The following is an 18021-nucleotide window of genomic DNA, read 5'->3' as shown; positions in this document are numbered from 1 at the left end:
GGGGAAAAATCTGACACTGGAGGTCCTTGTGCAGAGCTTGAGGACGTCCAGCGTCAGATACAGGACCAAAAGTCCATTTCAAACCAGAGAGCCCCTCTAGTGGTAGGCAGCCGCTAGAGGTGGAGTTAACCCTGGACAATAATTATTGCAGTTTCTCAATAACTGCAATAATTACTACTGCAGGTTAAGGGACATGGGGCATTGCACCCAGACCACTTCAATGAGCTGAAGTGGTCTGGGTGCTAACAGTGTCCCATTAATGTTGATAATGCAGCATTATACATTTTGTGTTTTTGCTGAGGGGGCTGGTTAATGGGTGTTGGAGAGAGCCTCAGTTTTTGTCAAGTGGCTTTCAACCAGTTTGACAAAAATCTGGCAGATGGCACGCACAGACTCTTGCCACCATAACCACTACATTACGCCTCTCCTTAGAGAGTCATTTAATCAGTCTTTAATTTAACGAAAGCATGTAATGTAAATAAGAGTAATGTATCCCAAACACAGAATTATATATTGAGTAAACCACATTCCATTTTTTTTTAGATCCGAACAAAAAGCTCCTGTATTTACATTGTGACGTTCTAACACTAGAGGTCACTTCACTTATAAAGTCCAGTTCAGAAAGTGAAAGTGAAAAAATTCAAGGTCAAAGGGATAAATAATCTATTTGGGGTAAATCATTTAGAATGTGCTATGACTTATTAGATACATATAGTGTAATCATTCTGATAAATAACTAAATAAAAGAGCTGGTCCACAAATCTGACAAATAGTAGTCTTAACCCCTAGCAGAAAATCTATTAACCTTCTTCCACTGTTTCTTTCACATAGCTAACACAAACAAAATATGTAACTAATTTGGTTAATTTTCTGTATATTTATTTAATTACTCTGACTGCAGCATTGTTTATATCAATGATACTTAAATGGACACTATAGTTACCAAAACAACTTTAGTTTAATGAAGCAGTGTTGGTGTATAGATTATGCCCCTGTAGTCTCACTGCTCAATTATCTGCCATTTAGGAGTTATTTTGTTTATACAGCACTAGGCACACTCGCCTGCATGTGACTTACACAGCTTTCCTAAACACTTCCTGTAAAGAGTCATCTAATGTTTACACTTCCTTTAACTTCTGTTTAATTTAGATTTTTTTTTTTTATCTCCTGATCTGATAATAGCTTGCTAGACCTTGCAGGAGCCTCCTGCATGTGATTAAAGTTCAATTTGCAGAGCAGGACATAAAAAGTAAAAGTAAGTTACATCTGATTGAAAATGAAATCATGTTCTTCTTGCAGGCTGTGTGAGTCACAATCAGGGGAGTTGTGGCTAGGACTGCATAAACAAAAACAAAAGGATTGAACTCCTAAATGGTAAAAAAAAAAAGTGAGCAGTGAGACTTTATGGGCATGATCTCTACACTCAAACTGCTTCATTAAGGTAAAGCTGTTTTGGTGGCTATAGTGTCTCTTTGCACAGGGGTCTTTAGATATTAGTGAGTTCTAGCCCCTTTTAAGCTAGTCCAAACTGTTCCCAGTTGGGCAATATTCACTAATCCGCAAATTGTAGTAAGTTGAAATTCCAATGGCAACATTTAGAAAAAGTAGCTGATTTACAAAAATAATCTAACTCGGCTATTGTGACAATTTGTGTATTTTAGCTTCAAGGGTTATTCTAAGCATCTTATCCACTAGATCCCACTGTAGTGGTTAGTAAGCCAGTATTACCCTAGCCCGGTTTTCTTTTAATGGTGCATCAGCTGTTTTTAGCCAATGAATGACATTCTGTGCAATTAAATTTGCACAGAGTTGACTTTAGTCAGCCCGGAACTAGAGTTCCCTCAGTGACGCTGCGAGAGTAGAAGTTACGCGTCCAGCAGCCAAGGGGTTAAACTTCTGAAACACATACAGACTCCAAACACCATGACCAGTTCAAGTTACTGAAGTGGTTATGGTGCTCAAAGTAAACCTTTACATTTTGAGATTCATTTTTAGGGTCACTGCAGTTCTTAGTAAATAAACCCAATTTTCTCCCACTAAATAGTGAATTGAACATTAAATTGCAAAAATTGACTAAAGCAGCTCAATGGGAAAAAAATTCTCTCATTCGTCTGTTTTTCCAAACCGGCTAAAATCAGGTCAATATCTTTAATAAATAATAATAATAATAATTTTAGTTATGTTATAATATGGATCCATTCACGTAGATATTAGTGAGTGCGACAGAATGTTTCATTTTATTACCAAAAATAAGAATTCATTTTTTTCCCACACTTATTCTAGCCATTCATTAAATTATTCATGTAGGTCTGATGTTGCAGGACAATTTGTATCGCATCTCAAACGTCTTCTAAAAGTATTGTGAAAAAAGAGACAGAAAAAAAAAAGAAAGAAGAAAGTAATTGTGCTTTTGTCTAACTTAGGAAATCAAACCTTGCAAAATTGTCTCCAGAATTAAAAGATCCGAAGCTTGCAGATCATTAGCCCGAGGCTGGAACTGTTAAGATATTTAAATACTTGTATATTTCCTGCACTATTAATAATCTACCAGTACTAGCCAATTATTCTGCAACAAACAATGCCATCATGTGAATAATTACACTGGTGATAATTCCACTCTGCTGGTATGATACATCATACTAATTAATGCTCTAATAAAAGGATAATTAATCCGAGCTTGTTGTTTTTTTATTTTTACTTTATCCTTTATTTAGACAGCACTGCATAATATAGCAGAAATTTTGACATATATTTAATGTAACAAATGATGTGACGTGTATATGTATAATAAACATTGATACAGAGAAAATCAAAATGTTTTACTAGGAAGGAAACATTAAAGGAGCACTATAGTCACCTAAATTACTTTAGCTAAATAAAGCAGTTTTAGTGTATAGATTATTCCCCTGCAATTTCACTGCTCAATTCACTGTCATTTAGGAGTTAACCACTTAAGGACACAGCTTCAGAAGCTTGTCTTACACTTAATGAAACAAGCAATTTTTGCATTTTCTTGCTGTATGCGTTCAACTGCAATTTGCATCTCTCTCGTTTATTGCACCGACGCACATTATATACTGTTTTTTTAAAGGACAGAAATGGCTTTAATTTGATGTAACATATGTATATATAAATGCTTATTTATGATAAAAAAAAGAAAAATGCAAAAAAAAAAAGGAAAAATTTTTTTTGTACAGTTTTTGCAATAATAATGTGTGCCTAATTAGTGCAGGTTAAAGAAAGTAATTAAATATAAATTAATTTAGTTGTTCTGATTTACAGAATATATAATGTGTCTGGGATTTTCAGTTTTTTTTTTTGGTAGTTACAGGTCACAAAGCACAAGGAGTAAAATAAAGCTATAATGTGGAGCGATTTTAGAATTTGGTATGTTTGTCTTTTAAGCTTAATAGCTATAAAAGAAAACAAAATTGCCACACAAAAGTATATAATTATATAAAGTAGACATCACAGGCTATTGTCCTAAGGTTCTTTTGACACCTAAATTACTTTAGCTAAATAAAGCAGTTTTAGTGTATAGATTATTCCCCTGCAATTTCACTGCTCAATTCACTGTCATTTAGGAGTTAACCACTTAAGGACACAGCTTCAGAAGCTTGTCTTACACTTAATGAAACAAGCAATTTTTGCATTTTCTTGCTGTATGCGTTCAACTGCAATTTGCATCTCTCTCGTTTATTGCACCGACGCACATTATATACTGTTTTTTTAAAGGACAGAAATGGCTTTAATTTGATGTAACATATGTATATATAAATGCTTATTTATGATAAAAAAAAGAAAAATGCAAAAAAAAAAAGGAAAAATTTTTTTTGTACAGTTTTTGCAATAATAATGTGTGCCTAATTAGTGCAGGTTAAAGAAAGTAATTAAATATAAATTAATTTAGTTGTTCTGATTTACAGAATATATAATGTGTCTGGGATTTTCAGTTTTTTTTTTTGGTAGTTACAGGTCACAAAGCACAAGGAGTAAAATAAAGCTATAATGTGGAGCGATTTTAGAATTTGGTATGTTTGTCTTTTAAGCTTAATAGCTATAAAAGAAAACAAAATTGCCACACAAAAGTATATAATTATATAAAGTAGACATCACAGGCTATTGTCCTAAGGTTGTTTTGACACTTTCTACGTAGCCATTTCACCGCCAATCTCTGCTAAATATTGGAGTAAAATTGTGTTTTTTGGGGGTTTTGGCACACAAACTTATAACAAAGAACTTCTCATGTGTATTTTGTAAACTTGGTGTGTGCTATTCCTGTACAAAGTTTTATTATGTGTTCAGTTACTTCTGCTGAGTAAAACGGTATGTCTTTGGCACTATTTCGTGAAGCTACAGTGCCATATAGGAGACCTGTCCGTTTCAACATTTACAGTAGAAATTTGAGAGGCGGATTTAATGGGCCTATGCTTCAATTTGGGGTATTATAGCAGTTTGACTGTTCAAAAAAAAAAAAAAACCCACAGGGTATCTCATATGGCGCATATTGTGCTTTAACATGTCCCCATTTTTTCACCAATATATGCCAAAGTTGTGGTAAAAAATAATTTGGGGCATTTTTTTACATACGGATTGCATTTTTGCTGGGCATTTTGTACATTTCATATGTGCCACTAAGTTCAAACCCCCCAAATTATGCTCAGCTAAGCCTTCTGAGTAAAACAATATGCCCAATGTATGACCTAGACACTATTTTGTGAAGTTACACTGCTGTAAAAGAGACATAACAAGTTAAGTTTTTTAAGTGTGAATTTTCATGGAGGGTTTTGATGTGTCCGTGTCCCACTTTGGAGCACTTGAGCAGGCTACATATTACAACTACACTATAAAGGCATGCCATTTCTTAAAAAACACATCCCAGGGTATTTCAAAAGGCATATTTTGAACCTTAGTGTGGGATAATTTTTCCGCTAGCGTGTACCAAGTGTAGTGGTAATAAGCGTTTTTTTTTGCCTTTTTGACACACAAAGTGAGTTTGCGCAGTATATTTTGCAAATCGTATGTGTGCTACGACTGTATAATACTTCATATGTTGCTCAGCTATGTCGGCTGAGTACAGAAATACCCCCGTATGTACCTTTGCCTGGTATATGTGGACATCGGAGGGGCATATTTGGGACACAGCCATTCCAGTTCTTTTAAAACTTTGGATTTTTACACTGTGTCCATGTCCCATTTTAGAGTATTTTACAAGGCTATATAATCCAATTACACCATAAAGGCATACCATTTCTTAAAGAAGACATCACAGGGCAATTCAAAAGGCATATTTTGAACCTTAGAGTGGGATCATTTTTCTGCTAGCTTGTACCAAGTGTAGTGGTAATGAGCATTTTTTAATGTATTTTTTTACTTTGTAAAACCCGTTTTTAAACTTTTTTTTTTACTTATTAAATGTTTTACACTTTCTTAACTTTTTTTACACTTTTAATTTTTTTTCTAAACTTTTCTTTTACCGTTAACCCTTAACTAGCAGTAAGCAGCACTAACAGTAAATTCCCCATTTTCCCGTAACTCCCACCCACCCCAGCTAGCAAAATATATCATTATAAAATATTTAAATTAATTAATTAAATAAATTGAACCCCTGAGGGTTAAAAAAAATAAATAAAAGTTAATCATCAGGGGTTAAAAAAAATTTAGATCACAGTATAATACTGTGATCTGTATTTTGATCACTGTAGGCAGTGATCAACTGGCAGGGAAGGGGTTAATTTTTATTTAGACTGGGTAAAGGGGGGTGGTATTTTTTTTTACTTAAACGTTACTAAAACATTTTTTAAATTTTTTTTTTACCTTTTTAACCCATTAAGGACCAAACTTCTGAAATAAAAGGGAATCATGACATGTCAGACATGTCATGTGTCCTTAAGGGGTTAAAGCTTATTTTAAAACTTTTTTAACGTTAACCCCTAGTTAGCCTAACACCAAATTCCCCACTAACTTCCACCCATCCCAGCTAGCTAAATATATAATTTTTAAATATTTAAATTAATTAATAAAATAAATTTAACCCCTGAGGGTTAAAGAAAATAATAATTAACCCTCAGGGGTTAAAAAAAAAATCAGATGACATTAAAATGTATACCCTTCCAATTGATCACTGTAGTCAGTGATCAATTGGCAGGGAAGGGGTTAATTTTATTAAAGCAGGGGAAAAGGGGGGGGTGGGATTTAACTTTATTTTTTATTTTTTACACAGGGAGAAGATCAGCAGCACTGATCCGTCTCCCTGCACTTCACACAGAACCCGGAAGTGCAGGGAGGAGGAAGGTGAGTATATGGAGTACATGTGCTCGCTCTGACAGCCTGTCAGAGCGAGCACCGGTGCTGGGGCAGCCCGATCGGGTGCTCCCGGTCTGCCTCTAATACAGAGGCAGACCGGAGCACCGTTAACCCCGCGATCGCCGCAATTGCGGCGATCTGGGGTTAACTTTAGTAAATGACGGAAATTTTCCGTCAACGGTCCTTAACTGAAAGACAAGGTTGACGGAAAATTTCCGTCCGCGGTCGGGAAGGGGTTAAATCACTTTGTTTCTGTTTATGCAGCCCTAGCCACACCTCCTCTGGCTATGATTGACAGAGCCTGCATGAAAAAAAAACTGGTTTCACTTACAAACAGATATAATTTACCTTAAATAATTGTATCTCAATCTCTAAATTGAACTTTATTCACATACAGGAGGCTCTTGCAGCGTCTAGCAAGCTATTAACATAGCAGGGGATAAGAAAATCTTAATTAAACAGAACTTGCAATAAAGAAAGCCTAAATAGGGCTCTCTTTACAGGAAGTGTTTTTGGAAGGCTGTGCAAGTCACATGCAGGGAGGTGTGACTAGGGTTCATAAACAAAGGGATTTAACTCCTAAATGGCAGAGGATTGAGCAGTGAGGCTGCAGGGGCATGTTCTATACACCAAAACTGCTTCATTAAGCTAAAGTTGTTCAGGTGACTATAGTGTCCCTTTAAAGTCTTCTTTTGGTTTCATATGTGACAGAGAATAGATGTTGCTATTGATTGTTCTCATTTTATGGACCCAGTCAGGTATATAACTTTGAACCCTGAGGTATGAACTGATTGTGGAGTGAGTGTATGGGGCAAAAGAACTGTTTCAGACTGTGCAATATGCATATAACATATATATTCCCTAACCGCTTCCTTTCCCAATAACGGAATTATGCCTTCATGCAGATTTTGCTCCAGCAGACTGTTATTTTGCTGGTACTGGAGAGACCCAATATTACGCAATAACCGGAGCCCCCTTCTGTCAGATAGGAAAAAAGGTATTGGTTCTCAGAGTGCACACGTCTACGGAATTACTGTAGCTGAAAATCCACACCAAGTGACATAATCGATGATTTGACAGGTTATTATCCCAGCGACAAAGAGACCTGCACAGTCTGCAAAGACATCGTCCAGGCTCTCCCTGCATAGCTCGATCGCTCAGCGCAGAACGTGATCTGTGCCGGATTCAGCATGGAACCATATCTCATTTGTTGTGTGTGACCAGGAAGAGAGATAACAAAGAATCACATTGTCACAGCACGTCATGGTATAATCCAGCACAGAGATTGAAATATACCCTTTCATACTGCTGTCACATTGTGCAGAGCGCTCTGCTCTGTGTTCACAAGGAAAACCCCTCAGTTTGAGACAGCAATGACATGATCTGGGGTAATACCTATGGTAAGCACACTAATAGGGTTAGAGTGAGCTTAGGTTTAGGGGTTATAGAATTTATTATAGTGTTCTACTCACTAGTTAGATGTTGCCTCGCACCCCTCTCCCCCCATAAAAGCATATCACTTACCTTATTCCCACGGTGTGCTGGCCTTGCCTTTGACACCCTCCTCCCTCGATTGAGATCATCAATCTTGATGATCTCAGCCAATCCAATGTGTCGCCATTGGTAAGCATTAGGAGGCTAATGCGCATGCGCGGTAGATCACCTTGCTGCGCCATTCAATGCTCTCTATGAGTAACATTTTATTAAATAACTGAGTCTGACTCGGTTATTGAGTGGAAGCATCTCTAGTGCCTATCACAACAACAGCCACCAGATGCGTGTTTAGCCCTGTAATGAAAACATTGCCATATCTACAAAATGACAATAGTTTACATTGCAGGACTGAAAGGAACGGAACCAATGCACCCACATCACTGCATTGAGATGAAGAAGTCTGGGTGCCTATAGTGGCCTTTAAGTTAGGAACGTAGGGTTAGGGGTGGCTGATGATTGGGTCAGAGCCAGGTTTACAATGAGGCCGAGTAACCATTGCTGAGAGTGCAGGGAGTGACGCTGGGAAGATCACAGAGTTTGTTGGATTGCAAACCATGTCTGACCCAAGATACGTGTATATGGCTGAAGGAATCTGTCATATACTAAAAGGTATGGATGAGTTTGTCTACTTTTTTAAACATATATTAACATTTTTTTTTTTTAAATATATATATTACCTTTCAAAACTCGATGAAAATGATTATTAATTATTATTATGAGTTAGAGAATTTTTCTAGTTCACCTATTTTTATCTTGAATTTGAAATTCACATAAAATTCTCACTTTAACGTATGACCTTGTATATGAGTGGTCCCATCTCAGCCCTCTAACCATACCCACTGACTAAGCCTAGGCCTTTAACACCAATATAATGAACCACGACTTCAACATTGCTGTACTGAATGAAGGTTATTCACTAAAGTGAGAATTGCAGGGAACTTAAAATAAACATCAAATTTAAGCTCAAGGTAGGGTCTAACGGAAAACAGAAATGGCGTCTCCTAATTGGACTATTTGGCCTTAAATTTTGAAATTCACATTGACTTCACTTACAGGGTTATTCACTTTAGTGAGCATTGTAATAAATTGAAGGGGAATTTTAAGTGAATTGTGAATTTCTCCAAGGCAGGTCTGCTTCCAGTTTGGTTACTTGGCCTTAAAGCAGAACTGTCACCATCTGGGAACTTTGCATAATTTGCAAAGACGCATGGTGGTGACATTAGTGCTGGGAGGCTGGGGGGAAAGGGGGGATTAGCATGCAAAGGAGAGTGTTACTTACCTGAACGTGTCCCTCGCGGGTGAACCAATCCCTTCTTGTTCCTCCTCAGCTGCCAGGAGCTGATATCACTGCTATACGCTTGCGCATGTGCGAGAGTACAACACTGAGATCTACAGAGCATTCCCTGAGACCGCAGGACCCTCCACAGATAGAGATGGTGACAGCTTTGGGAAATGGCACTGCTTGACGGCGATAGGTGCACCCAATGCCAAGCCGTGAAGGCATAGTAGTCCCTTCTTTGTCCCAGTATATCTTTTGACTGGGTATGAATTTTACTGAAATTCCAGCACAGTAAATATGGGTATTTCATAAAGATTAGATCGTTATGAAATGCTCATTTTTTGGAGGGGGGGGGAGGTGAAAGTTCCACTTTAAGGGGTAACTCCAGCCCGCTGGTAGGAGTACCCTAGCACAATTCCCTTGATAATGGGGAAAACTGTTACTGTTTGCCATCTTACCTGGTCCTGTTGAGCGCCTGGTCAGGTTTACAACATCTGGCTTCTGCAGAGCTGATCCTCATTCATTTGCTAAGAGTGTCAGCTGACCGCTCTCAGCAAATGAATGCAATTCCCTCCATAGGAATATGCACAGAATTGACATTAGCCAGCCTGGGTCCCTGACGTAGTGATGGTGTTGGAGTATCCTTTTAAATCTGAAATTTACTTTGCATTCCCAACAATCCTCACTTTATCGAATAATCCTGTTTGAAATTGTGGTAATTCTCGCTTTAGTGAATAACATTTATGTCTTTACAGAATTGGTTAATATTTAAATGGTCCCACTGTGAGGCTCAATGCGCAGCAGGTTTATCAATTTAGGTGTGAATTGTAAATTCAAAGTGAAAATCAAATATCAGGACACAATTGCCAAACTAGAAAAAATGTCCCCCCTCCCCCCCTTTTAATCACACAGCAACAGTGATACAATGTAACAAGCATCCTATCAGTTTAATGCTCATTGCACAGAGCTCCCTCTGCTGGTCATTCTGCATTACCGCAGCTCTGTGTCTCAAGCCTCTCATCTCGCGTCACTTCCTGCTTTCTCGCCCAGTGGTGCATGGGAGTTGTAGTTCCTCCGGAAATCCGGAGCGGGTGACAGGAAGGGAAGGGAGAGCAGCAGGGAGAGAGCTCAGCCATGGTGGGTATATAATGTAACTGTATAGATACTGGCAGACACCTAGTGATAAATACTGCATGGAGTCAGGCTCTGGGTACACACATCGCCTTATTTACTAAATGGAGAGTTATTCACATGGGGAGATACTGCCAAATAGAGAGAGAGAGAGAGAGAATCTGCCACCCACCCCTCCCTCCCCTATATAATACACATAGACTGACACTCACACTGGGCAATTAAAATACATGTATTAATATATGCTGGGGTGATATACATTGAGTATTTAACTGAGTATTGATGTATAATGGTAAAGCTTGTATTATACTTTTAAAAAATAAAATAAAAAAAAGGGCATTATTGTGTCACAGTAAATTTGGAGCCTCTAAGATGGCTTACTGTTCCTCTCTTCTATGGTATGTAAAATTGGCTAGGGTACCTACCTACCCAGGTTATTTCATAATTGAAAATCAACTAGCAAAATTCAAACTAGAATTTTTCCAAGTAGGAGAATTTTTTTTTTTCAAATGAGCTATTTAAAAATAAATTTAATTCACTACAGCTCATTGTTTATCGAATAAACCCTCTGATCTTAGGATAGCATTATTATCCACTAATGCACCTTTCACTATTACAAATCTGTTATACATGATGGTTCTAGGTTCCGGGTAGTTTTAGGGGTTAAGGGATTAAGGGGCGGTGTTTAATGTTCGGACTGCGCCACGATTTATATATCTTGGTGCTGCCCAAGATTAGTAAGAGTTAACCCCAGGCCGCTGCATATAATTTTTTATTTATTTTTTCCTCTTAGATTCGTTTTATCCTGATACAGAATCGTGCCGGTAAGACTCGCCTGGCTAAGTGGTACATGCAATTTGACGATGATGAGAAGCAGAAGCTGATTGAAGAGGTCCATGCGGTGGTTACGGTCAGGGATGCCAAGCACACCAACTTTGTGGAGGTACTAGAGCGTCACACCCCTGTTAATATGACAATTTACCTTGATTACGCAGCATCTGGACATTGCTTCACCATAACCGTGTTTAATGGAATGTTATAAGTTTAATAACATCTTTATACACAGACTTATTATAAATATCATTACACAAGATGTCATTTCATATTGTTAAAGAGACACTCCGAGCATCATAACCGCTTATTGCATAAGTCCTCCTGTCATGGTCTTCAAGTTCACAATTGCTTATAATGGCTGGCAGCCATTAGACTGTCTTTTTTTTTAGGTATGTCAGAGCATCAAGCTATACTTTTGTCAGAATAGGGTAACCCTATCACACACAATTTAGGGAAACCGAAACCAAAATGTAGTAAAATACCGAGGGAGATATGTATTCCGGACCTAACATGAGCCCTTGATAGGCAAAAATACAGACCCAAATAAAGCCAAGGTCAAGGACGCCAGAGATACTTAAAATCCGAATTATCAAGCTGAGGTCAGGGAATTACGAAATCAGAATAGTCGATACGACGTCGGATCAGAAATAGGAAAGCAACTACCACTCAGTACGCGCTTTCAGGCTAGAATAAACTATAACAGGGCAATGATCCTCAGAAAGAGGGGAGTATATAAATAGAGACAACCAAAATTCTACTGGACAGCATTATCACCCTGCACCAATTCACACAAAGGGGTGTGACTTGTGAAGGGCAGATGGTGTGTACCACAATTTGTCTTTTTATATATATATATATATATATATATATATATATATACCTACAGGGTCCTGTAATTCCTAAGGACTCCTGTAGATGGCACAAGGCTGCCACAGTGATCTGGCGGCCTCGCAAGAGTGAGGACGTGCAGACCACGTTGAAACGCCACGTGGCCTCCATGTTGGAGGTGTACAGGTGCGTGGCGTAGAGTTCTCTCTGGCTGGAGCGGCGTGGGACTGGAGACATCGTGGCTGCGTCTTACCCTGCGTCTTACCCTGGAAGCTGCATGTGTTGTGCAGCAGCCCGAGGAATGACAACTTTCTCCTCTACCCTTACGAATATTTTTGTGTGCTCACATTGCTTGAATGGATGCCATTCATGTCACTTGTTCCCCCCTCAGACTCTAGGAGATACCTCATACCATAGCTGAGCGCATATGTGTATACTCCAAAAAAGTGGATTATTTAAAAAAATATATTTATAACCTGATAGCAGCTGCACAATGGTTTCTACCAGCTCATTTAGAAGTTCCACTTTGCACGTGTCATTAATGGACACGTTGCGGAGATTAAACCACACACCTGGCAAATCACTGCTCGGCAGAGGTTTATGGGATAAGATCAGGTCACATAAATCATCATGGGAGACTGAGGAATCCGGATTGTGGAATCTTTGCATCGTTCCAATTTTGTAAGATATTTGACTTCTCCTTTTGTTTCCGCCATTATCTCTCGTCCTCTCAGTAACCTTTTTATCAGGATTATAGTTGATCCAGCGCGCAGAATAGTATCACACCTAGGACTAAGGATACCGTCTAACCGGACCTTAGAATGGCCGGACTTAACGTACCTGAGAATAATCAAAATACTAGCCGAGGTCAACGATGAGGAAAGCTGGAAGTCAAGGATACCTGAAATCAGGAATTTAAAACGAAGTCAAACACCAGAAAAACGCAATCAGGAACACTCGGATAACCAGCTAGTGGAAACCACGACAGGGCACTGAAAAAAGGTAATTTGTGTTTAAATAACCCTCCTGAGGCTGAAATTGTCTGTCTCTAACCTCTGACCCCAAAACGTGCGTGCGCATCTATGACGTGACATCGTACGCACGTTGGCGCCATCTTTGATGTGGGCTAAGGTAAGTTTCCTATAAAAATCCGAACCGCAGCGGCCGGCGTTTCTAGGAACATCGCACCCACTGGGTACTGGAACGGAGGGAGACCGGGCAGTTGCCTGCTGGGTAAGTCAGAAATATCTCTGTAGACGTGACTGCTTATTTTTTGTGCTGCCACGCCGGCAGGGGAGCCGTGACACCTTTATACCAAAAGTTTATCCTTAATTAACCTCTGCACTTTTTTGTTTGATAGCGTTTCCCATGACCTCCTCATACAACATGGATTTTCTCTGTCTCTTAATACTATGCCAAGAGGAGAAGACAATAGCATTGATATTTTAGGACAATGCTAGTCAATGGTGCTACTGGTTTTGGTAGTACACAAAAAGCTTTGGATTTTCATATAAATTATATCAGGGAGTTCAAAATAAGCCCTTCATGCTACCATGAGTGTGATATCTTTCTGCCCTTACATTAACTGCTCGTGTCCCACCACCGTTGAAACATCTTCAAACATCATCCACTTAATTGATCATACCAAAGTATCAAGAGTAGAACATCTTCAGATAGCGCCATCATGTTGTTCCTTCTGTGTGTGATGTCTTTATACCTTTGCATTATCCACTTGCTACTCAACAAGTTTTGGTTATCTTTGAGCACTATCCATCATATCTGCCCACGATTTGTTATCATTCCTAATTGAGTGGAACATGTTCCCACATTCTGTCATCTGTCCATTATGCGCTACAGTACCACCTGAATCCTATTAGCATTCCCATATCTTCCCCATGTCTCATCATCTTCCACAACATGTGAAACTATTTTTCCTCTTTCTCAGTTCAGGAATTTTAAGATCATCTACCGACGATATGCCGGGCTGTACTTCTGTATCTGTGTGGATGTGACGGATAATAACCTGGCTTACCTGGAGGCTATCCACAACTTTGTAGAGGTAAGAACAGGGTTTTATTCTAGAACAGTCCTTGGGGACTAGGGACATGGAAAGAAGATGGGAGGTGGGGGATTGTAGACAGAACAAATATACTGTAGGTTACTGGTGGTGAGAGCGGAAATCTAATATAGCTAGATACAGTCAGCACTAAATAGGATGCTGTACGGTAGGGAGCAAATGGAGTGAATGGCAGGATGAGATAGGGGAAGTAACATGGGAAGTGTTGGGGGACTGAATGTTGGGATACTGTACGGAGAGTGAATATAAAGATAATGCAGCTTAGATGGACAGAGGAGAAAGATACTCTGTGTTAACAGAAAAACTCATTTTTTTTCCCCTTTTATTTTTTTAAATTCATTTTTATTCTTACCATGCATGTTTGTCTCTCCTTAGGTATTAAATGAATATTTCCACAATGTATGCGAGTTAGATCTGGTGTTTAATTTCTATAAGGTAAGAATATTGCCCTTAACTACCTTCATGTCCTGTCCTGTCCATTTGTCAGTTCTCTTTTGTCCTTATAAACTCCCTTTTTCTGTTCCTGATTTCATTTCCACCCTCTTTCTCTGCCCATAATACCTGCGTTATATAACCTAATTATTCCGTTTTGCTGACCTATCCATACTCTCTCTTTTTCAGGTTTATACAGTGGTAGACGAGATGTTTCTAGCTGGTGAAATTCGAGAAACCAGTCAGACAAAAGTTCTGAAACAACTGCTGATGTTACAGTCCCTGGAATAAGATGGACTCTTGTCAATGCTGTGCCCTGTGTACATAGATCTATATGGCATCCATTATATCACTACATTCCTAGCCAGAAAGAGCAGTCTCTCTCTCTCTGCAATTATAACCCCCCTGTATCCAGAGCTGTCTTTAATCTACCCTCTCTACCATAACATCGAGGTATAAGTATTCCGCCCGATTCTGTATCAGTCATGTCCTTCCTAACCTGTCCATCCAGCCATGACTATATAATGCCCCATTCTGTCCCTCTCTCTAACTGCTCCTCTCCCCTTCCTAGCATCTCCCGCTCTGGACCAATCATGTTCTACCATCTTTTTTGTATACCTTAGTTGTGATACAATAAATCGTTAATGTGTGAACTCGACAACATGGTAAAATCTTTTGGTTGCTGGATTTTGGAGGAATGAGAGAGAACCTGGGGGGGTAATATAGATTGCAAAAATATAAAGATAAAGTTAAAACCTGTTTGTTTTAGAAGAGAACAACATGGCACGTAAAAAGATAATGTAAAGCATAACTGGTTTAGTTCACAAAACTGTGGCAATAGATCACAATTGAAGCATTCTAGTAACACATTTAAAATATATACGGTATATATTAATGATAGATGGGTGCAGATAGACGCAGTGCAATACAACTAAAAGGTATGTAGGCATAAAAAGTCTGAAAAAGGAGTCCTGCCAATCCTGAGATAGAAAGAAGAAAAAAAAAAAAAACTGAATTTATTGAACATTGAAAATAACCTATAACACGTGTTAACCTTTTTCCATCCCATAATTTTTTTTCATTTAAAGGACAACTGTTATGTCAAAATATTTTTATAATATAATTCTTTCATTAAATGGACACTATAGGCACCAAAATAACTTTAGCTTAATTTAATTCATTTTAGTATATAGATGATACCTCTGCAGTCTCATTGCTCAATTCTCTGCCATTTAGGAGTTACATCCCTAGCCACACCCACACCTCCCTTGGCTGTGACTGACACAGCCTGATGAAAACAGTCTCCAATTTACCAATCAGATGTTAACGTCCCTTATGTGTTTTTATTTCCTGCTCTGTAAATTGAACTTGAATAACACACAAAAGGCTTCTGCAAAGTCTAAAAGGCTATTAACAGTGCCTGAGATAAGAAATTCTAAATTAAACAGAATGTGCAATAAAGGAATTTTAAGAGGTCTGTTTTCAGGAAGTGTTTAGAACAGCTGTGCAGGCCAAATGCAGGGAGGTGTGACTATTGCTGCACAAACAAACTGAATTAACTCCTATATGACCAAGAATATAGCAGTGAAATTTTAGGGGTATGGTCAAATACCAGTGGTTCCCAAACTTGTTAGGTTCCAGGCGCCCTTAATATTTCAGTATTTTTCCAAGGCACCCCATGTCAAAATTTCTAGGTTGTATATTTGTACAGTGCTGCGGCATTTAATGGCGCTATAGTGTAATGTACAGTATTAGTGTACAAAGGGCTGTTTGTGTATATTTTGTGTTTTAATACAGGGGTGTGTTTGTATGTAATGTTTGTTTTTAAATGCAGGGGCGTGTCTTAATGTAATGTTCATGTTTAAATGTGGATGTGCATTTGTGTGAAGTATTTGTGTTTGAATATATTTTTTTGAGTTTGAATGCAGGGGTGTGTTTGTATGTAATATTTGTGTTAGATTGCAGGAGTGTGCTTGTAGGTTTGTGCTGGTGTTTGACTGCTTGGATGTATGCACATACACTGCTAAATACATACATACTTACACAGATATTCATGCACATTAACACACAGATGCATATAAATACACAGACACATACACACATTCATATAGACACCGACACATACACATCATACACATGCACCCTGACACACACGAACATTAATACATGCACACACCCTGACACCCAGATGTGTGCGCACACACAGACACAGAAGCACACTGATATATATATATATATATATATATATATACACATTCACAAATACCTTGACACATACACATACTCTCATACTCATGCTCCTACACATACGCGCACACATGCTCCTACACATACTCATACCCACACACATACAAACACTTATACAGATACACACACACAAGTGATTTTTTTTTTTTTTTATATCACCATGTTACCTTATGTGCCAGGAGGGTGGCTTGGAGTCCTGCTGCTAGTGGGAGTGAGGTGTCTGGAGCTCTTCGTGCTCCTCTCCCCTCATGCTGCGACTGCCTCCTCTCCATCCCATGCTGTCTCCCTGCAGGATGCTAGGAGGAAGTGACAAACTGTCACTTCCTCCCAGCTGGCCGACATTACAGGGGCCTGGTAGCTGTCTTAAAGGAGTGCGGCACTCAACCGGGTCCCTGTTGAGCAGTAATGTTTCCCCGGTTCTAAAATCATAGCACCGAGGAAACATTCTATAGTTGCCCTTTTAAGTTTTAAAAGGATTTTTTTTTTCTTAACCCCTTAAAGACGGCGGGTGTTCTATGCTGTCCTTCTTGAATCTGTCCTAAGCACTGGCGGGTGGCATAGAATGTCCCCGCAGTCCTTCATACTTACCCGGTCCCTGCCGATCCCACACCGGTGATCGCGATCCTGGGGACTGCCTGGTAGCTCAGTCCCCCTCATGCCTGTAAAAAAGTTTTGTTTTTTTTTAAAGTTACAAAACAGTTTCTAGATTAAATAAAAAGTACTTAGATCGTGTGTATGTGTGTATGTACGTATATATATATATAATCGAAGTACATTTAAATACACATACATCATTAATAAAAGTGAATTTTAATATTAATATATACATTATATATATATATATATATATATATATATATATATAAAAACACACTTAGAATGACATTAATATTTATATATATATAAATATACACGAGGGGCGTGGCCTGAGCTCAGACCGAGATGGCCGCATAAACTGTGTGCTCCGCTCCGCCGGCACCTAAAACGGCCCCGACACAGCGAGTATAAGCACACATGGGACGCCACCGATGCACTGATACCCCCCAGACCCCGAGGGGCTCCCAAACGGGTCACCCGCACGTCCCGATGGACAGGTTCCTCCAGCCTACAGCCGATAACAGCGGGGAGGCAGGCGGATCCAACATGGCGCCGATGGCCTCACCTCCTCGGGAGCTGCATGGTGCAGCGTTGGAGAGGATTGGGGATGAACTCCGCTCTCTAGCCACTGCTATGGCCACCAAGGCAGACCTTCTGGTCCTCACTACCACCATACAAGACGCTTTAAGGGCAGAAATGGCGGGCATCCGCACAGAGGTAGCGGCCCAGGCGGGCCGAATACGGGAAGTGGAGCGCACGCAGGAGGCGCATGCCGTGAGGCATACAGCGACGGACA

The 18021-nt window shown here is 39.2% G+C and overlaps 1 protein-coding gene across 1 annotated transcript; it reads left to right on the top strand.

Moving 5' to 3' along the window:
• The first annotated feature begins 10112 nt into the window (after nucleotides 1-10112).
• Nucleotides 10113-15042, top strand: AP2S1 (adaptor related protein complex 2 subunit sigma 1). The gene is made up of 5 exons (XM_063431828.1): nucleotides 10113-10216; nucleotides 11004-11153; nucleotides 13818-13931; nucleotides 14325-14384; nucleotides 14571-15042. Exons 1-5 carry the CDS (start codon nucleotides 10214-10216, stop codon nucleotides 14670-14672), a joined length of 429 nt encoding a protein of 142 aa, XP_063287898.1. The 5' UTR covers nucleotides 10113-10213; the 3' UTR covers nucleotides 14673-15042.
• The last annotated feature ends 2979 nt before the right edge of the window (nucleotides 15043-18021 follow it).

The sequence above is a fragment of the Pelobates fuscus genome, chromosome 9 (genome assembly GCF_036172605.1).
Source record: "Pelobates fuscus isolate aPelFus1 chromosome 9, aPelFus1.pri, whole genome shotgun sequence".
NCBI lineage: Eukaryota > Metazoa > Chordata > Amphibia > Anura > Pelobatidae > Pelobates > Pelobates fuscus.
The sequence above is the reverse complement of the archived record's forward strand: the minus strand, read 5'-3'. Positions and strand labels throughout refer to the sequence as shown.

What these genes read in the sequence shown, in the direction of transcription:
- AP2S1 (XM_063431828.1), top strand. An exon ending in AGCACACCAACTTTGTGGAG is followed by an intron (nt 11,154 to 13,817) that starts GTACTAGAGCGT and finishes CCTCTTTCTCAG; the next exon opens with TTCAGGAATTTTAAGATCAT. An exon ending in TGGTGTTTAATTTCTATAAG is followed by an intron (nt 14,385 to 14,570) that starts GTAAGAATATTG and finishes TCTCTTTTTCAG; the next exon opens with GTTTATACAGTGGTAGACGA.